Here is a 22,214-nt window from a genome sequence, read left to right on the forward strand (position 1 = left end):
TCCGGTTTTTACTGTGGATTTCCATGTTAACAACACAAACATTGCCTGCAGCAAACACAAATAAATGCAGTCTAACACCCCTTGTAAAATACTCCTGGGGCGTGTCTTTCAAGTTTCAAACTGTCTTGATGTGCAAATGTGGGACACTTGGTTAGCTCTGTTTCACTAACGGGCCGTTTATTTTGGCTCTCCGGGCCTACTTTTCGTTCCTGTCCGACCTTGCTTTACACCTTTCTGCATCTCAATGGCACTCCTCTAATCAACCTCAGATGGGCAGAGTCCATCCCACTGGAATCGTGCAAAGCTTTGTAGCAGATGCATTAACCCGCAGAGCTGTCTCAATATCAACTGAAGCACGATGGTGCTTTTTTAACACGGTTTGTGGTCAGCAGGCCTGTTTTCAGGAAATGCCTAGCTTGCATTCTACGTGACGCTAGCTGCCAGGATTGTATACGTCTGTATCACATTAGTAGCAGGGTTACCTCAATGGTACTCTGTTAATCGCTCTCGAAACGGTCAAGGACTGGATTCAGACGCGTGATGCGCAGAAATATGAAGGTACAGAATGGACCAGAGTTGTGAATTTGTTGCCAAGCAAAGAGGCAAAGCCAGGTCAGCTGGGCCCTCCATCCTTGCACCCTGGTACGGAACTCAGTGACGAGAGCTGTTCCTGGGCCTCAGCTAAGCGTCCGTGGCTCGGAGGCGAACACCCTGAATGCAGACTATGGAAAGCTTTCATCGCGCACAGTGTGGGGCCACGGGAGGGGCCATCCGGTAACCTTATCTGCAAGATGGCCCAGCAAAGGTGGGCTGGATTGAAGGAGGGGAAGAGAGCTGACAAGCTAGTGCATCTGCAAGGACTATTGGGCTGGGGTCGGGCCAGTCACGTGCCAGACGGCGTGGATGTCCAGCACAGCAGGCAGTGACAGGAGGCTCCACATACAGTGAGCATGTGCTCATCAGGCAGTGAGTGGCCATTTAGAAGGCAGTGGGCGGACGCTAAAGAGGCAGTATCAGGCAAAGAGCAGAGGCTCGCCAGGCACTGCGCGGGGCTGAGGGGGCAGCGAGTGTCTGTTCAGCAAGCAGTGCGGAGGTGGGTAGTCAGCAGGCAGTGAGAAGCCCCAAGAAAAATGTAGGCGGAAACTCAGCAGTCGGTGAGTGGACACTCAGCAGGAGGAGTTAGGGAAGCAGTGAGTGGAAGCCAGACAGGTGCGAGGTGGGGCTCAGCAGGCGGTGTTTGGGGGCAGTGCACGGATACCAAGCAGGATATTAGCGCCTGCTCGGAGGGCAGTAAGCGGAAGCTAAGGAGGCAGTGAGTGGATACTTAACAGGAAGTGAGTAGGAGCTCAGCAAGCATTGAGGGAATATTATACAGGTAGTGAGTGGAGGTACCGAGTGCATGTTCAGCAGGCAGAGATGAAGCCTTCAGCAGTTAGGAGATAATCATGAGAGAGAGAAAAAAAATAGCTACATAACCAACAAGGTGAAACTCAGCAAGCTATTAGTGGGGGCCTTTGCTAAGGAGCCGAGTTAGAGAGCACTCCGCGGACAGTGATAGAACAAAGAGCATGCGATGTGTGGAAGTAGACATGGAACTCTCAGCAGCCAGTGAAGGACGACGCAGCAGGCAGTATAGAAGAAGCTCAGAGGAACGTGTGAATACATGGGGTCCGATTTAGAGTTTGGCAGACAGGTTACTCTGTCACAAACATGAGAGATATTGTGTCCACTGTATTACAAGTGCTTTTGCATATAACGCACTTGTAATTCGGGAGGCAGAACTCCACCACGCGTGTGATGACAACCCATTCTCCAGACTCTATATCAGACCATAAGCTGGCAGTGAAGTGAGACACTATGTTGCTTGTGGGTGCCACTCAGGCCACAATTGGAACCGCAACAGGCAGTCAGTTAACACTAGGTTAGGGTGCATGCTGAACAATCAGGGGGCACTCAGCTGGAAGGGAGGGATCAGACAGTAGATGCTGTGTGGAGGAACAGCGAGGACGCTCAAGAGAAAGCGAGGGAACAGAAGCTGCTATGTGGAGGAAGTCTGTGGCCTCTCTGCAGGCACTGAGGGAACTCGACAGGCAGTGTGTGGACAGAATGTGTAGAACCTCAGAGGTACTTCAGCTGGAGCTCAGTGAGAAGCAGGTAAACGCCAAACAAGCAGCAAAGTGAGAAAGTAGAATTTGTGAGCTAATGCTCACTGACTGGACACTCAGCAGGCAATCAGCAAACTCAAAGACTGGGATGGCTGGTCTTCTAGGTTGGCAGTGAAAGGTAAGTCAGCAGGCAGCATGTGGAGCAGGCCCTGAATGGAATTTCTAGCAGTATGCAGGGGTGCACCGCCAGGTGGGGTGTTTGTGGTGTGGTGTCGCACCCCCAAAATAAAAACATTCTTGGCTTGGTAGTTGGGTCTGGTGGCCGAGTCAGGTCTCCTAGGTCTGTGTTGGTTTTTCTAATTTTCCTGATTTCACTCAGATGTTTTAACATGTTCATTTTTTGTTATAGGAATAGATGGCTTTCACAAAAAAAAAAAGAAAAAAAATCTGCAACCACAGCAGAAGTACACCTTGAATATATGCAAATTTACTACTTTTTAGAATTCACAAACACTGGCAATAGTAGGCTTGACAAGCTGCGCCAGTCTCAAATTTCCAGGCATACTACTGCAATCAAACACTCAAAAGCTGATGGGACGAATGCTTGCAAGTAGACTAACAACTGGCAGTCGCTAGCTGGTAACATCCCAAACCATTATTTTTTCATCCACTGTGCCAGTCTAAACAGAGGGCCTGATTTAGGGTTTGGCAGGAGGAGTAAATGCAGACAGGGTGGTAGCAGACTTTACGTTTGCCTTCTGCCTCTACTCCGCCCTCCAAATTTAGAGAAGTCTGTTAGCCCCGGGGATGTTCCTACACATTGGCAAGAACTGCTGTCATGACAGTTCATGACAATGTTAGAATAGTTTGCTTTGTCAAACAGCCAGATTTTTCTACCATTTTTTGTTTTTCAATAAAGCAAGAATTTGTTTTTGGAAAAATAAAAAGGTAAGGATCCTCAACCATGGGAGTTTTCTTCCATTGTGTAGAGGTCTATTTTTTTTGTTAACTGTTCCTCACTGCCAGGTTATACCATCAAACAATCTACTCTAAATAGGGTGGGTAGTTGGATGGCTTACCTTGATGTCACCTACTGCACTAGGCAGTAGGAGAAAAATGTACACGGACATTGTTAATTTAACTCAGTTGGCGTAAAATGTGTGGTCCACAGAACTCAAAATTGGGCGAACGGACCTGGAGTTTGGCCGATGGGGTACTCCGTCTCCACTGCAAAGGAGTACCCGTCTGCCAAATACTAAATCAGACCCAGAGGCCCACTTATGGAAAACAGTAGTGCCTCTGCCGTCCATCGCAAATCTCGTTCATCTCACCCACTGCTTTTTTACTTAAAAAATTTGAGCTTCAAACCTCCCAAATCTTTCTGACTTAGCAACTCCCCCGGCAGTGAGGGGTCAGTCAGCAGGCAGTGAGCCAACATTGCTCTGACAGCGAGAGGAGGGTCAGCAGACAGTGAGAGGAGAGGTAGAGATGCTCTGGGGCGCTTGAGTGCACGGAGGGCAAGGAGTGGCGGTCAGGAGACATCAGGGTGTACTCGTGAATGGATATTGAATCATGCAAGGAGAGCGATGGTACGTTCCGCAGCGAGCAGACAGACTCTCACAAGACAGTGTGTGGATGCCTTGTTAGATCAACTTGACAGAAACAGTGTGTTGAAAAGTAGTGGCTCGTAAAGCCGGAAATGTAAAGCATTCACTCCACAATTCTACAGTTACATGTCTTTGCTTTTTCAATACTTCTAAAACACATTTCATTTAGCGCGGGACTTGCGGTCACCTGCCTTGATTTCGCAATGCATAACATGAAAACTAGAGACCAAAACGTATCCCTCGTAGACTGCTTTGGCGTTGTGGAAGCGTACATTTAGATGTACCTTTACATAATGCATACTACAAAAATATGTATTTATATAGTACCCATGTGGGAAAAGTGTGTGTGTTTTTAAATAAAGCATTTATGGCTCCTATGTCTCTCAGCATTCACAATTTTCAGGCAAGGAAAATAAAGGAGAGCAGATGAAGTTGCGCGCACACTTAAGGGAGGGTTACAGCTGGAGTCCTAAATCCCACAGACAGCATTTAGCTACCAGCTCGTATCTCGGCGCTAGATCACTCCTGAGTCGCGAGGCGCCTGCATTCATCTACGCTGCTTACTGCGCGTCGCCTCGCACACGGCCGCGTGCCAGGGTCACTCACAAGACGTCCCGGGCCGCCGTCTTGAAGACGATGCGCAGGAAGCGCCAGCCGCCGCTGCCGATGTAGATGCCCAGGGTGGCGGCAAGGCTCCACGACCAGGGCAGCCCCATGAGGCGCATGAGGCCCAGGGAGCCGAGGAAGGCCGTGCTGGCGCCCATCGCCAGCATCCTGCAGCCCGCGGGACAGGCGGCAAAGTTTGTGCAAGAGTCCGTCCTCCTGTCAGAGCTCCCCGAGAGAGAGTTGGGGGGGCGATACCTCTAGCCGGGAATGTGGGCCCTGGTGCGCCCACGCAGAGCTTCAGAGACCCGCGCCTTCCTTGCTTGGAGCACAACCGCTATCAGCAGCGCCCCGAGGCGTGGGTCTGACAACAAGTGGAGGGAGGCCTGGGAGGGGCTCAGAGGCCAAGGAGGAGCTGCAGGGAGAAAAGGGCGGAGCGGCTGGCAAAATACAAAGGCACGCGGCGGGAGAGGAGAGGTTTGTCAGCAAATGTAGGTAGAGATGGCCTATAAACCGAATTTAGAAGAGGAAGAGTGAACATGGATAATCACGAAGAAAACATGTGGGGGGGTGAATACACGAGAAAATACAAGAGGAGACACAGAATGGAAAGGGAAGAACATGTCGAGGCAAGGAAATAAGGGTGGTGTGAACAAAACAGGTGTGGAAAGGAGTATCAGACGTGGAGATGAAAGGGAAGGGAAGACGGTGAAAGTGGACCTGAGAGAAATCCCCCACCAACAACTTTGAGTGTTGTATACTCGACTTCTGCAGACTAGAAGGGGAAATAAGGGAATACGTGCTCTGGGAAGCAATTATAGATGAAAGAGGCCAAGTGGAGGAGGGCAGAATTGGGAAAAGAAAGTAGAGCCAACAACGAGTGACGGGGTACGAGATGAGAGGAGCAAAGGAAGCAAACGATGGACGTGAAGGGCCAAAATGTAGACAGGGAGAACACAGTCGGGGATGGGGAAAGAAAACAAGAAGGCGCACGAGCGGGGCAAGTGGGGTGTGCAAAACGAGGGAAAGGAGGCACAACGGCGCCACAGTTGAAAAGAGGTACCAAAAAAAGGGAAAAAGGAGCAATGGGAGCCGGAGGGAGACAATGAACACGAGGAAGGGGGGAAATGAGGTAGGGACTAAATGGGAAGACGAAGAGGGAGAAGTGGAAGAGAAGCATAAATGGGAAGGGAAAGGGAGAAATACATCGGGAGAAGGAAGTAAATGGGAGGAGGAACAAAATGACGCGGGGAAAGGAATTGTTGTATGGGGAAGCAGAGTGGGAGGCGAAGAGCAAGGGAAGACAGGAATGGAGAACCTAACTGAGGAAGTGATAGAAAAGGCGACGGGAAAACGAGGGCAAGTTTTCCAAACTGCAATATGGAGAGAAATATGTAGTGTTTGTAGCTACTAGTAATGTGCTGCAGTCTCAGGTCCACTCCTTTAACAAACAGCTTGATCCTGGGCAGGTCATGCTCTTCCTTAATCTCTGTCCACTGATCTGACCCAATGCCATTCTTTTGAAACAGGCATCATGGAAGAAATGCAACCCTACGGCATTACTGCCATTCCAGGACCCCACATGTAGAACAAAGGTTCCACGTGGAAGAGCAACAAATGTTTGGGACACAATATATTTCAGAATTCAATCAATAGAAAAGAAAGAAACAGAATCATTGTGAGTAATGAACATTTACAACTGTGAAGAAGTGCTCAGTGTTCAAATGTGTTCACACAATGATCAATGTCTATAATAATGCAGTGTGGAGGATTGTAGAAAGTCATAAGAAAGAGCGACCCATGTATTAAACAAAGAATGAAAATGTACATGCGGTTAGAGAAAGTCAATGCACAGTCTGTGTATGACACATGGGAAATATGCCAATAGGGTACTTACTAAGTTCAGTAAGACAACACGAATATGCAAAAAAAAAAAAAAATGGAAGTATGCAAGTTTAATCAAGGGCAACGCTCGAGGTGATGGGAAGCCAAGAAGTGAACCTGTCATCAACCCAAAAGTGGGCACTTACTTGAGCAAATAAGGAGCCGCGTTAACAAAGAATCATGTACAAAAAAAATGTATTGTATCTTGTTTGTGCTTCCCAAAATGGAACCTAGGGAAGTCCATGTAATGTACCATAGGAGACACACTTGCACTCAGTATACATAGACAGCACATATACTGTTCAGCACTGTTACCTCCATGTATTGTGCCGCCACAGACACACACATATTCAGCACACACATTCAGTCTACATGCACTGTTCAGTACCTTAGCTTCACTGTATTGTACCCTGGTGCGCTGTTTGCAAACACCCACACTGCCAGCACAGACACCATGTGCATGCTGCACAACACTTCACCCTTCATGTATTGCACTTCTCGCAAGCACACATACAATCCAGCACATGCTTTCATTGCACAACCACAGCAGAGCAATACATCTCTCATGTAATGTAGTCCTCATAGGTATATATCCACCCAGCACATGCACTAACTATACATGCACAGCACGACTCTGTCCCTGTAATGTAGCCTTCCCAGGCACTCGTATATCTAGCGCAGTCCCTATTCCTGTGCAGCACTCTACATCTGCCTGATGTAAGCCAAGGGTGAGGTAAGCACACAGCAGCATAACTTTAGAAAGGTGAGAGAGCATGTAGGCCTCACTCTAGGAACACAGGGTAAAAAGGACCTGTTCACCCCCCACTGATCACTACACGGAATGCATGCTGCCACCATCGTGCTCATCAACCCCAGTGAAGGCAGTACCCTTCCATTACTATGAAGATAGCGCTTTGGGTGCCCTCCCAGTCCAACAAGACTGCAATCAGAGAGACACGCCTTTGTCATGCCAGTGTATTGTTGATTTGACCACACAGTTGTTTTTCTGCTTTAACCACCTTGGATAAAAGGAGTGGGCCAACATGGCTCACATCCTATTTCTCTATGTGGATGCTGACTCATGCAGTTTCACTGACAGTCACTGCTGCTTTGGGACACAGATTAATGCAGCTTTACTCACTCAAGGCCCTTGTGCAGCTACAGCCTACTCACTGTGGCTGCAAGGCAGGTCTAATGATTGGCCCTCCTTCCTACTTTATCGTATCATTTCAGGATTTTGAGCCATTTGAACATTGTAACACTGTTCTTTTGATCAACTGACTCAGTACTTACAATCCTCTCCTTCAGAACTTATTTGGTTGTTTGCGTGTGATCTCGGAATGTGGCTCCCAAGTTGCTGAAGCAAGTGCCCACCTTTTGGTTTTGGTGAAGACATCTTGGTATGCCATTTGGCTTTGTGAAGTCACTTCTAGTTTTCCATTTAGAATCTAAAATTAACATACACAGAAACACTATGTAGATGTGCTGATAAGTGGTGGTAGAAGACTGGTAATATATTGAGATCTGGGTGTGCTATTTGGCTTTGTGAATCTGTAATGAACGAAAACAGATATATCTAGCATCATGGAAATATAAATTAATAAATGCAATATTTTAAGAGGCGACTGATTGCCAAAACCAATATGACCAGTCCTTGAAATCCAGAAATTAATGTTTTAAGAATATTTATTTGAGATCTCTGAATTAAGTTGGGATAGAATTCAAAACATAGCCTGAAGAAGTGGTAAAGTACAGACCGTGAAACACGTTATGGCTATTGGTGATCCGAAAAGACTTGTTCTAATGTGTTTCTAATTTTTTCCATTGCGACCACTGAGGGATAGAAGAGTAAAGTAAATGTTGAATTGATGATATACTTTTGTAAAGGATTATGAAATGTGTTGGAATAATTCATTATATAGATAAAAAAAACATTTGATATGAAGTATGTTCTTTTGACTCCGCTCTACTATCAATTCCCTAATGGGGCGTCACAGTGGAAATGTTGGTATGACTAATATGAAGCTGTTTTGGGGAATCACAGTCACAAGGGTTTGAGAAATCGCAGGGCTACAGGAGAGTATTTGGTACATCGATCAAAAGGAGGGGATAGGAGGATTTATGGTCCAGTGTATATCCTCCAAAGAACCTAATAATAGAATATGATACACTGTTCCAAAAGAATAGGGAGAAGGAGAAAAAGAGTCCTGATCATCAGGAGCAAGAGTCCTCACACACCATACTCGGTGTCATGCTTCATCATCGGACAGCTCCTCGTCAGACCGGCGCTGCAATGTCTGACGGGCTCCCCCCTAAAAAGGGGGGGCTCTTTGCCGGAGATCTTTTGTTTTGCCGATGGTGCCGCGGAGCCAAGTATGGGTCCGTGGGGAAAGAAAATACAAGAGTAAAGAATAAAATTGGCTCAGGACCCTCATTAATTGATTTATTCTTTGATGTTGGGAGATGGCCAAGATAAAAAAATGGCAAGGGAGTGAAGATAGAGGTAATGCTCAGACACTCACACTAGACAATTATAAAGGAAGTCGGTAATTATCTGAAATTCCTTAATATGTGGTCGACATGTTTCGCGTCTTCTTATGGTCCCAACAGGATCCTATGACGCTTCTTCAGGACCTATTAAATAATTGGAATTCTTCAATCGAAACCAAGGTGAAAAAAATATATGTATAAAGACTCCTGCAATCTATCGTTTACAGTCAAAACGTCGTCAGTCACTTACTAGGATGAAACAGGACTGGCTATCTCCTATCAGTCACCCTAAATTACAAAAAGAACAGAGGTTAAAATTGTATAATCTCTTCGTTGAACATGAAAGAGTAATTCGATCAAGTCAATGGTAAAATAGTGACAAACTGTGCAACACATCGTGATGGAGTGGAAGGTAGCAACCCATGCTGATAATATATTGGTTGGGCTTACCATCTCCACTAGAGAAAGGGCTTCATGGGATCACGTAGGCCTGATGCCCGATACACAACCATTCTGGTCAAGGTAAACAGAGACACATAACAAGGAGAGCACAAGAATGAGTAAACAAGTAAACAACAGAGAGTATGTTCCTCAATAGTAAACCAAGCTACTTCAACGGTGCCAAACTGTAAATAAGAAAAACTTCGCAATGCAGTCAGCTCGAAAAAGCGCTAAATAATATATACTAATATGCGCAATGAAACAACATTCACATAATCATGGAAAAAATCAATGGTAGAGGCAATAGCCACGGGTTCTAGATGCATGTACATGTAATCCGTATCACAGTCACATTTAAACAAGTGCTCAAAAGTAGTGAGATAATCACGTTAGGGGCTCGGGGTTTAAACACATACTAGGTCCCTCCCCCTTGCTGCCAAAGATAGCCGAGCAGTTAAAAAGAAAGATTCAGAGTAACTGTCGGTAAATGGATCACTTTCTTTGTTAAAAAAGGAAAGAGGTACCGACGGAGGAGACACGCGTACCCCCCATGGGACCGATATCTCGAGTGAACAAGACGGCATTGCGTCCAAAAGAATCCGTCGGGACGTGGAGGCACTTACTTGTGTGTGTGCCGGTGTCCAGACGCAGCACCTACCCTCAGGCTCCGTTCCCGAATGAGACGGAAGCCGGGTGCTCCAAGGACATAAATAATACGCGTGGAGTGCGCGCGAGCGTCAATTATTCAATAGGTTGCATAGCAACATCTCCCTTCGCACAAGGCGCGATCGGGATGGAAAACAATAGAGATAGAAGAGGGGGCTTCCAAGTACGTAACTAGGAAAGGAAAAAACATGGCGGCCATCTTAGGCTAGTCTGGATATAAGGAAAATAGGTGTAAAAACCACTCTAGGACAGCATAAAAAACTCTGAATGCCCCCATCTGATACAGTGACATGCTCATAGCTAATTAAATCCCGTAGAGAGCACTCATTTCAATAGTAGGAAATGTAAAGAAGAGTAAACAACTGACGTAGGGGATGTTACCACCGTAGCTCATATTGTTATAGTCATAAGAGAACACATTTGCATGCATCTTTCAGCCATAAGTGGATGATAAGTCAGCTGATAATTATCTACATTGAAAGGTTGAACCAGGGTATGTCATCATTCAACCCTTGGCGATGGGTGTTAAGTCTGTAAACCCAGCGCTGTTCAAGTTAAAAAAGTGGACGAGTACCTTTTGAGGCTGTAACACAACCCACCACATATCATCTGGTGTATGGTTGGACTCAATGTAATGGATGCTAAGTTTAGTTGTGACTCTCCCGCAGCGGATGTTGCTGCGGTGTTCATTTATTCTTACTTTCACAGCTCGTGTGGTCATCCCTACATATCGTAGATTACATGGGCAGGTGATCAAATAAACACAATTGCGAGTATTGCAATTAGTATGTTTCATCAATCGCCAAGTTAGTATGGGTTCGAAATCTAGGGTGTCTGTCCGTTTAGTGAGAGAGCAAACATTGCAAGATCCACATGGAAAATGACCCTTGACTGGAGGAAGATCCCATAGGGATCTTTGGCTGGTCGAAGTCATAGTGAGTCTCGGTCGAGTGTGTACTAACATATCTTTAATGTTAGAAGTCCTCTTAAAAGCAAAAACAGGTTTAGGAATACTCTCGCCTCCACTGCAGAGAACAGACCATCTTTTGTTAATAATCTTTTTGACTGTATTAGAGAATGGTGTGAAGGTGGAGACACACGTCAGTTTGGTTTCTGTGGATCTGGGGGTCAACTGTAATAGTGAATCTCTGTCACTATATTTGGCTCGTTTGTAGGCCGTCCTTATGACTTTGTCAGGATAATGGCGGTCATGTAGTTTTGTCTGGAGGTCAGTAGCTTGGGTATTAAATAGCTTAAGGTCACTACAATTCCGTCGGAGACGCAGGAATTGCCCGTACGGTAAATTGTCTCTCAATGCCTTAGGGTGATAGCTGTCGTATAATAACAAGCTATTCCGATCGGTCATTTTATGATAAGTTCTTGTCTTCAGTTTACCTCCCTCAATGCTGATCACTAAGTCTAAGAAAGGGATCTCAATAGTAGAGACAGATGATGTGAAGTTCAAGAAGGGATCAAGACCATTAATCCAGGTCGTGAAAGAGTCAACTTCTGAGACAGAACCATGCCATACAACTAAAATGTCGTCTATATATCGACACCATAGTTTAATGTTGTCAAAAAAAGGAATAGTCTCTGGCAGAATGAAGCGCTTTTCAAAATCATACATATACATACATGCTAGACTCGGGGCAAAAGTACTACCCATCGAGGTGCCGCGGATTTGATGGAAAAGTTTATCCTCGAACTGAAAAAAATTCCTTTTCAAGGCGAGGCTAGCACAGTGCATGATGAAATGAACAGGGGTAGTTGACTCCAATCTGGCTGACAGAAGGGCTGCCTCAACTACCTCCAGTGTAGCTGCCTGTGGGATGTTGGTATATAAAGCCTCAACATCAAGAGTGATGAGGGCATGAACGTTGACTGTTAGGTTTATAGTTTCAATGAGATTGAGGACATCTTTTGTATCCCTAAGGTAAGTTACCGATTGTTGTACAAGAGGTCGTAGAAAATGGTCACAAAATATGGATAGTGGTTCGAGGACAGACCCAATCCCTGAAACTATCGGGCGGCCTGGTGGGGGAGACCGGCCTTTGTGAATCTTTGGGAGACAGTAGAAGTATGGGGTGCGAGGATCCTCAGTATCCAGAAATTCTGCTTCTTTCTGTGATATCCACTTGTTGCCGCAGGCCTCCTCTATCATACCCCGGATCTCAGTTTGCAAACTGACTGTAGGATCCTGGGTAATCTGTGCATAATAAGTAGAATCGCCTAGCAGGCGAAGGCATTCCTGTCTATAATCCTCTGTGTTCATCACTACAATAGCACCTCCCTTATCCGCTGGATTTATGATAATGTTGGTATCAACTGATAAGTCTCGAAGGGCCTCATTCTCAGCTCTTGGAATATTGATAAATCTATGCCGTGGTTGTATTTTCGTAATGTCGGAGGTGACCGCTTTCTCAAAGGCCAAAACCTCACAAGGCATAGAGGATGAGGGAGGCATAAAACTCGAGGTTTTTTTTAGGCCAGAATCCAGGGGAGAGTCGTCAATGGGTCTATCTTTAAAAAAGAATTGTAGTTGAATCTTCCTAAAGAAACGAGAAAGTTCGCATTGGAGGCAAAAAGGGTCGTCCTTGGGAGTAGGAACGTAACCCAAGCCTCTATTGAGTGCCTTTTTTTCATCAATAGAGAGAGGCCTTGAGGACAAATTAACCACTAGATCTTGGTTGGTGGGGTTTTGCCCTGGCTCCTTGTAACCATCTGTGGTTCCTCCTGAGACCAATGGACTCTCCTGCCTCTTCCTCGCCTTCTGCCTCTGCCTCTGCCCCTGCCGCGGCCTAAAAAAGGCATATATGGTGGCATTGGACGGGGTTGATAGAAAGGAAACGGTTGCTGCCATGCCATCGGATGGCCCGGATGGTACTGTGGAAAATTATAGTAAGGTTGTGGTCTCTCATCTTCGGTGCTCCATCCATCAGAGGATGAGCTATGGCTATATTTACGAGGTCTCCTGCCTGAAATGGAGGATTCATCTGATGATATAGATGGTGTATCCATCATGTAATCCTCCTTAACATAAGGGTAAACTTTCTCTCTATTGAACTTGTTAATGTCTTTCTGTAACTTAGTAATCTTCTGTTGCGTTAGATACTCTTTGGTTTCATTTAGATCCATATTTATCTCTGCAAGTCGGCTCTTAAATGCTGTTATGGAAACAGTAGTTTTAAGTGTGTTCTCCATAAAGGTAATCTGTATAGCCATAGATTCCGCTAGTCGTCTAGATGTATTGATGATCAGGACCAGCCAATCCCGAGTGCATTTCCATGCAATCTGCGCCCAGTCCTTCCTAAAGACAAGGTCTTGTAGGAAGATCCTGGGCATATTGGACACAAGTAGTCCATTGGGGGCTATGTTAGCTCTGAGGTATTCGGTCATGATAGTCCTGTGTAAAACCGTTTTGACCAGATCTCGTTTAAGTGAAGACAGTTTGTCCCATTCTTCCTTAGTGGGACCAGATGGTCCTGCACCATCATTGGTCAGAATGGAGGGGGTCTGCAAGATGGCAGACACAACATCATCATCAAAGCTGAGACCTTGAAAATTATCCATATTAAGGGTCTCAGAGAAATTATCTAATCAATAACCCCACAGCAAACCTGCTGTACTAGATACTTCGAACAAAAGGAGGGGATAGGAGGATTTATGGTCCAGTGTATATCCTCCAAAGAACCTAATAATAGAATATGATACACTGTTCCAAAAGAATAGGGAGAAGGAGAAAAAGAGTCCTGATCATCAGGAGCAAGAGTCCTCACACACCATACTCGGTGTCATGCTTCATCATCGGACAGCTCCTCGTCAGACCGACGCTGCAATGTCTGACGGGCTCCCCCCTAAAAAGGGGGGGCTCTTTGCCGGAGATCTTTTGTTTTGCCGATGGTGCAGACATTGGAGTCTTCACAAAAATCCCCAGCATACACGTGTGTCTCTTTTGCGATATGTTGATCACAATTATGAATTTTAATTCCCATTTGTTCTTTCAGCAACCAACTGTCCTTACTCTCAGTGAAATTACTTACCCCGATACTGTCACATCAATCCCAAATAATGTGATATTGCTTCCAACTGTGATTTCGTTCACATGGTGACTGAACAAGTACCGTATGTCCCAGGTCCAAATAGTAGTAACCAGTTAAACGTTTTCATTTGTGACCTATGTCCTCTTATATCACCTTCTAATATAGGCCTATTCTATGCAAGCCTTGCACTTACTAAAATCTCCAGCTGTGGTCCTATTGTTTGGCATTTTCCCAGCACAGCCTTTCCTTTAGTTTTGACATTCCTGATTGGAGCGTTATGGAAGGTTGTGGACCAGGTGTAGTGGGGTTGAAACTGTGTACCGAGTAAGATACATTTACGATTGTTGGTAAAGTAGTCCAAGGATGTGTTACTTAAGTACAGAATGGGGTCTTTGTGAATTTGTGTGCAAAATCTAGGAGAGTTGGAAGTGTGTTTTCTTTGGGCTCACACTTCAATTTTTTTATCAGTTAAAGCACTGCAGAAACGTACATTCAGCAACCATTACACAAGTAATCCAGATGTATGTGTGGCAGTGGAAAAATTGAGAAAAACTGTCCCAGCCAGGCCGTGGACACAGTGATTTGGCATTTCAGCCTTTTTGGCCTCTATGGGTTGTTCCACAACAAAATGCTTATAAAATGCAGACTTCAATTTGGATTGTGGAAAATAAACTGGAAGATGTGAAAACCATACATTTTTGCAAGCAGATGGGCGAGATACTGGAGCCTGTTGAGACTTTGTTAACAGGTGAAATCCACCCAGGCAGACTCACTCAGTTCCCTACATTGCACGGCAGCGAATGTTTGTTGATTGTATCAGACAGTGGCATAACGAACCTTGAGGGGGCCCCACAGCAAGGTACGTGGAGGGCCCCCCTCCGGACTCAATCAGGAGCTCTCAGGCTATGGTACTGTGTTGAGGGTGGCCCCTCGTGTTTGGGGCTGCACCACGGGGCTGCAGGGGCCTATGTTACGCCGTTGGTATCAGACAGTGCTTTATATGGGAATATGGAAGTGCGAGTACTCATTCTTTTACAGTACCTGTTTCCTCCTGAAAAGTGCTGGTACTCTCCCGTTAAATGTATTGCAGCTGTGCTGAGAAGTACTTTAGCAGTGCTGAGAAGTGCAGGTACTCTCCCTCTCAAAGTATAGAAGTGCAAGTACAAATGAAGGAGAGAGTGCTCCAAAGAGTACTTACCAGTACATGTAACCTATCCCATCCTTATCCAAACGTGAAGATTTCAAAGTGATCATGAATATTCTCTTGATAACATGTACAGGGGTGGCCACCACAAATCTCAAGGGAAGGGCCAGGGATGGGAGGGGATTTTTTTTTTAAACTTACCTTTTCCTGTTGCCGCCGTCTCCTGCCGCCTCGCTCGTCGTTCCTCTTCTTCTGGTGTCCCAGCATTCACTGGGACACTAGCAAAGACTCCCCAGCAATCCTGGTGCTGCTTTCATGATAAACCTAGCATGAAAGCAGTGTCACAATTGGTTTGAGCGACTTGGACTGCCACTCTGACACTGCCCTGGGGTCTGTGCAGTTTCTCCAGCTGGGCTGTTCATCAACACAACACAACAGAAACCTAAGTGCCGGCCAAACACACATGCACACTTAGGTGCACTCTCTCCTCATCCCCCCTTCCTCCTTTCGTGGCCCAGCCCACCCCTCTGTGAACATGCTGCTGGCTGAGCCAGCAGCTGAAAGATAAAACAATAATTAAATATTGTTTTATCTTTCAGCTCCTGGCTTAGCCAGGAGGGCAACGCTCCTTTTTCATTGGGAAGGAGCCGTCCTGTATCTCCTTAAGGCACATGCTATCGAAACTGAATTCACCAGTGAGGGAAAACTGTCCATGAGAGGGAAGCTGGAGTCACCAGGGGTGAGGGAAGCCATCTGTGCCAACCTGAATGGCCCTTCCAGTAGAGATTAATCTTATGGGCTGCAGAAAGGTGACATGCTTGCCGGGTATTGTTCTCTCTTGACCTACGGTTATTGTATCCATTGCGGTTGGACGGTCATACAGGAGTTTTCTCATATATGCGATGTAAGAGTTCATTGTTTCCTTCTTTTTTGTGATTGCCTATCTTCTGCATTAGTGAACGATTTAAAATAAATGTAAAACAAAGAAAGAACGCTCTCTGCCCGTTTTAACCCAGCTAGTAATAAGGGTATTTTGGTTTATAATTTGTATAAGCTCCGTGCTTAACATGGCAAAATGGAAGTGCGGGTACCCTATCCAGGCTGTGTGTGACTGGGAATTGCCAGTATTCTCCAATGAAAAGTACTGCATCTCTTATGAGAAGTGGAGGTGCTCTCCCACTCAAAAAAAATTGCAGGCACGTGGCCCCTGACAGTAGCGGCCCACTTGAATCCCTGGCTAAGCTGTTATCAATAATGGCCTCAGAGAGGGCAGGCGTGGGCAACCCTGCGCCAGAGGCAGGCGCCCGGCCCAATAAGTTGTGGAGAACTTTGGGGGCGTGCTCTGCGGCATTGAAGTTGCCCAGGAGCCGACTGGGAATCCTCTGTGGCTGGTACCTCTTGAGCACCCATGAGACTGTGGGTGTCAGTGAACGAGGCAGAGCAGAATGTAAAGAACCAGAGATTGTTTTTTTCAATGTTCACTGGACGGAGGAGGCGCAGTAGACAAGCTGGCCTGGTAAATGCTTGTTACAAACATCTTTTCACCGTCACAGTTGCGAATGAGGCGTGAGAACACCTCGAGTGAAGTGGCCTGGAACCAGCAGGGTAGCGATCCGAAAGTCAGAGGCAAGCCCTTGTAAGAGTATTAATACGCGGTGTGCGCTTCGACGCATCCGAGCTAAGGCGCTCTCTTTTCTTCAGCATTAACGGGCCATACCTAGGGAATGGGCGAGCTGGAGCTGTACGTACCAGCTGCTAACAGTTGTGCCACCACTGGCATTCGCCTACCTACCTGATGTTCGGAGGAGATTTAGACGGGGCTCGGCAGCACCGGGGTAGGGGTATTTTGGCTGCTGGGAATGGGGAGTAGATTGGGGGACAAACCTGGAGAGATGGTCACACAGGTAGGGGGAGAACGGGCTAAAGAACTCCAACTAAGTTCCATATGTATAGGCCACAGACCCTGCATAAGTGTAGAAAATCGATCTGAAACCCAATGCGCACCAGCAACTTTCATTACCAGAGATCTGCCATCTAGGCGGCACTTATATTCCTCTGGCGCCCTCTGGCGTCAAATTAATTTAAGTACAGCAAAGTAAGCGTTTTCTGGTTTGAACTGCAATGTGGATTTTTCACGTAGGTTGAGTTTCTCAGTTGAAATCAGTTTAAACCAAATTCCGTAATGCCTAATCACCATGTACCTCACCAAAATACTTAGTAGGCAAAATATCAAAGCACAATTTACTTTCAGCCTTTGTTGATTGTATTTTTTGCTTTCCATTTTAAACAACCCTCCCCCCTACACACGGGATGTAATCATATATTCAATTCAATTTCAATTTGCATTTTTAAAGCGCACCACTCACCCTTAGAGTCTCAGGCGGTGTGGGGTAGGTCCTCGAGATTCAGTTGAAGAGTCTGGTCTTAAGATTCTTCCTGAATTGAGGTGATCCAGCATTTTGCCGCAAGTCAGGTGAAAGGTCCCCCTCCAGCCGAGGACTTCCTTATGCGGGGTACGGTGGCGAACGACTGCTGGGAGGAGTGGAGAGGTCTGGCAGAGGAGTAAAAGGTGATGCAGTGGTTGAGGTAGCTGGGTCCAACATTGTGGAGGGCCTTGTAAGCGTGTATGTGGAGCTTGAAGTTGATCTTCTTTTCAACGGGGAGTCAGTGGAGATCTCTCAGGTGTCCTGTGATGTGTTCTCGGTGGGGGATGTTCAGGATGAGTCTGGCGAAGGCCTTCTGGATTTGTTGTAGCTTGCTCAGGTTCTTCTTGGTAGTTCTGGCATAGATGGCCTTTCCGTAATCAAGTCTGCTTGTGATCAGGGCATGTGTTACAGTCTTGTGGCAGTCGCTTGAGATCCATCTGAAGATCTTCCGGAGGAGACGGAGGGTGTGGAAACAGGTGGAGGCAACAGAGTTAACCTGTCTTGTAAAGGTGAGCGCTGAGTCGAGGTTGCGTGTGTGGTCTGTAGAGGTGGGGGAGCTGCCAAGTGTGGAGGACCACCAGGAGTCATCCCAAGCTGAGGATCTTGGTCTTGTCGGAGTTTAGCATAAGGAAGCTCTCCTTCATCCAGGCAGCTCTCCTTCATCCATAAGACAACGTTTACTATCTCCCCCCCTTCTTCTAGAGGCTTTCCCAGCCAATTATAAGAATATGTATGAAGTATTCTTGAGTCTTAGGGGGTGACCAAGAGCGTTCATTAAATTCTAATATTATTTGTATTGGTGAATTTAGCAAAAAAGTGTCAGATTCACATATTTCTCAGCTGTAACCCCCGTCTTTTCACCAGTATGGTAACCTCTGTGGTTTCTGCTTCCACCTCCTACCAGGCTCCACATTCCACCTACCCAGGGGTGGGGGCAGGGGGAGGCCCATCACCCTTCTAGGACATCACTCTCCTTCTCTTAGTCAATTATGTAGCAAGATCTACAAATCTGCATCCCATCTTACGCGGTTTGGATCTGGGGAGGAGACCCAAAAGGGAGAACTTTGTGCTTGGTTCCAACTCAAGACCGGTATCCACTTTTATGAGTCAGATATACACGTTAGTAGGATGCCAATGTTGGGCAGGTCAAGAACATCTGTAAGAGGTCTGCCACATTCATCCAACATCCAGGAAGTCTATCAGAGCACCTCCGAAGCATCCTGAGCAATCTATTAGACATTAGATATGTACGATGCAGTATGTTAAATTCTAATATTAGAGCTTTGCATTTAAAGTTACAGTTTTAGGGTATTGAATCATTTTCTACCAGTCACTGTCCGAAATGGCAGTATCAATAACTTCAGCTCATAATTCTCTCAGGACTGTCAGCTTAATTTTAGTCATATCCACTAGAACTCTATATATTGGGTGGCTGCTTTTTCGAGAATTTCCAATTGTTAGTAATCTGGCAAGCACTGCATGCATAAACGGTGGATCAGTTTGGGTCCCCATTTAATTCACATGTTCTAGCCTGAGAATGTGGATTCTCTGTCTAAGGCTTCAGAAATGGTTTGGGGTGGGTTTGTTTCAAGCATTCTTCTCCAGACATAGCCTTTGTGTAATCAGTTGCCTCTCACAGCACACAGCACTAGGGTAGTCTCCAAACTGGAAAACTCACATCATAGGCACGATGAAGCATGAGGTTTTTTAAACCTATCTGTCATCAGCCTCTCTGAAATAGTACTCAGAGAAAGGTAAAAGGGCAGATCTGACCTTGAAATTGCTTCACCTTGAAAAACAGAAACTGACGTACCACCCTTCACACTTAACCTCAACCAAATGGCAGTGTTCAGAAAGAACTAATCATCAGCCACTCCTAAAAAACACCCATAGAATTTCTAAAGGTAGCCCTTTCTCCATCCTCGCCACTTTAGTGTCTTGATTTCCACTCTGCAGCCACAGGAAGGTAGGCAACACACTACCACGGTCTGAGGAAGCTGTCAACATCCTTCATCTTGTGCTATAGTAAACTAGGGGTATCCAAAATGGATCCCACTGGTTTCAGTACTCAGACTAACACTACTACACATGTGCTATATGCATACTACATTCTTACGCACACTTGACAGACACACAGAATATCAGTGCTTGCTTTTGGATTTTCAAATAACAGCAGAGCTTTACACAAGGGGGACCAATAGGCCAACTCTCAGTGACATAGATTTAAAAGGTCTGGTCAAGTATATGAGAACACAAAATACAGTGTACTGCCACCACCACCTTATCTGTAAACACAAGACAGGGGGAGTAGTCGTCTGTCAACTCCGAACGTTTGGTGCAGCCTCCATGTCATAGAACAGACCCTGGACCTTGTATTGTCAGAGACAGGCCTAGGCTTTTGTTAACACACTGGATTAGGATGACCCCAGGACCAAAAATATACATCAGGATACCAGATACATAGTTGGGCACTTAAGGGAGAGGTACACATCTGTATGCCACTCACACACCATTTCCATCTAAACACATGACCCTTCCAGATCCAACTGCCCAGATTGCAACTCCAGCACTGGAAAATTCTGGTTGTCGGAATGGCAAAACTGATTGGAAAGTCCACCTGCATTCCCATTATTAATTCTTGCATTGTGCTTCAGTGTTAAATGTAGGCCTTGTAATGTGGTAGACCAAATCAGCAATTTGAGATTCTCGCCCTTCACTGCAATCAACCACTTGAGTGGTTTGCAATCTGTCTAGATGAAAACGGTAAGTCCAGAACCTCCTCAATCCTACACTATCGCAAAGCATTCTTTTATCAATGGCCACTCAGTTGTGTTACCTAATAAGCATTCTGCAGCTGATAAAGACCACTGAATGCTGTTTTCTCTTATCATCAAGTTGAGCCAGTACAGATCCAACTCTTTTTTCTGAGGCATCAGTTTCTACAATAAAGGGCTGACTATAATCTGGTGGCAACAATACACATGCATCACAGTGCTCTCCTAAAGTCCTCAAAAGTCATTTGACATTCTGAAATCCAAATCATCTTTTAGGCTGCTTCTCATATGTCAGGGCTCTAAAGGGCACACCTATGGTCCCATAGTTTGCCACAAACTTCCTGTAATAGTAGGCAAGTGCTAGAAAGGCCCTCGCCTGTAGCAGGTAAGTCCCAAATAGGCCCTCACCTATGGCTCGGTGGCGGGAACCTCTCACTCTAGCACAGGAAGGATCTTGTCATCTAATGGGTTTATCTTCCAGGTGCCCACCTGATGCCCAGGCTAAACTGCAGAGGACTTGCTCTTGCTTGCCCTGATGGTCAGTTTCACCCTGTGTTTCCTGATTATCACTTGTACCAGGAATTTCAGGTGGTCCTCCCATGAATTGCTAAAGATGACAATGTCATTAAGGTAGGCCACACAGAACCCTTCCAGCCCTGAGAGAAAATGTTTCCCCTGAATTCCTTTGCCCAAAAGGCATTACCCTGAACCAATATAATCCTGGTGTGGATAACAGTTTTCTCCTTGGCATAGGTGCTAATGCCATGTCTCAGTAGCCACTGGTCAGGACCAAGGTACTCAAATAACAAGCAGCACCCAGCTGGTCCACTGGCTCAACAGCTCTGTCAGTGCTTCAGTCTTGGTCACCTCATTGAGGTAGTGCAAGTTTGTGGATCTTTGCATTGAGACAGTTACAGGACTCAACTAAGGACTACAGGAATACTCGTTCATCCCCAAGTCCATTATCTTGGCAACCATTGTCTTGATTGCAGATAAACATCCAGTACCCCTTGCTGTTCACTGGCAAGCAGCTATGCCTTGTATGTCATATTCACAGGCAGGTGTCAAACTAGAAGTCATTGAAGCTATGTGATAAAATTGCCCCAGCACCTCCCTACACTCTTCCTTCTTTTGAGGCTTTAGTTCATGGTTAAGTTGTACCCCGTTCACAGAATCATCTTTCACATCACCATGTAGTAGGTCGGGAAAAAACTCAGCACAACCTCCTCTGTCATTACCATGATGTTTACTGTCAAGTCTTTATGGAGGTCTGGCTTATGCTGGTGCACATGGAACATCCCCTTTGGCTGCCTTGTGGCACCTATGTCCACCAAGTAGTTGACCCCAGAAATCTTCTGCACTACCTTGTATGGCCCACACCATGTGTCCAGGTCTTGAACAAATGGGCTTCTGTAACAACACCTCCTGGTACCCAGTTTTCGCTTTCTGGTTATAAGAATTCCTTCATCAGCTCTTTGTGTGCCTGGAGGTTTTTCTTCACCTGATGCGTGCATTGGACCATCCACCTCTTGAGGCTAATTACATAGTCTATCACATCCTTCTGAGATTATTATGAAGTTCCTTCCTACTCTTCTTTGACTAAGGTTAGTGGGTGATGTACTGGGTGTCCACACAGAAGTTGAGAGTGCCTAAACAGTACAACTCAGGGCAAGTAGGGATTACTGATCCTAACCGTGAGTATTGAAGCGTAATGTCCTGGGGCCCGACGTACACTGGATCTTGAGCACTTGGGCCAAGTACCCCTTCAGCACTTGACTCTCAGGAATAGTATGGACTGAGCAGTCTAAGGCTTCTTTGGGGGGTAGATAGATATAGTAGGGGTTGAACAGAGGCTCACAACTCAAAATACACACAGTAGCAGCAATAAATTATTGCTCTGCCAAATAGTCACTTTTATAAAAAAGAACACAGATAGAAGTATTTTATTTTAGCAGTATGTACACAAAGGGAAATATGACATTCACAGTCCCCCTGATGTCAAGGCTCTAGTGTTACGTAGGCAGCTCCACATGT

At 45.8% G+C, this 22,214-nt stretch overlaps 1 protein-coding gene across 1 annotated transcript in view; it reads right to left on the bottom strand.

Annotated features, from left to right (window-relative positions):
* SLC27A1 (solute carrier family 27 member 1) overlaps nt 1-4,681 on the bottom strand; it is a 125,988-nt gene extending 121,307 nt beyond the window's left edge. Inside the window, exon 1 of the mRNA XM_069231743.1 lies at nt 4,319-4,681. Coding sequence (XP_069087844.1) covers nt 4,319-4,485 — 167 coding nt within the window. The 5' untranslated portion in view covers nt 4,486-4,681. The remainder of the gene's footprint in view (nt 1-4,318) is intronic.
* Between the last annotated feature and the right edge of the window lie 17,533 nt (nt 4,682-22,214).

Source organism: Pleurodeles waltl, chromosome 4_2 (genome assembly GCF_031143425.1).
Source record: "Pleurodeles waltl isolate 20211129_DDA chromosome 4_2, aPleWal1.hap1.20221129, whole genome shotgun sequence".
In the NCBI taxonomy this organism is placed as follows: domain Eukaryota; kingdom Metazoa; phylum Chordata; class Amphibia; order Caudata; family Salamandridae; genus Pleurodeles; species Pleurodeles waltl.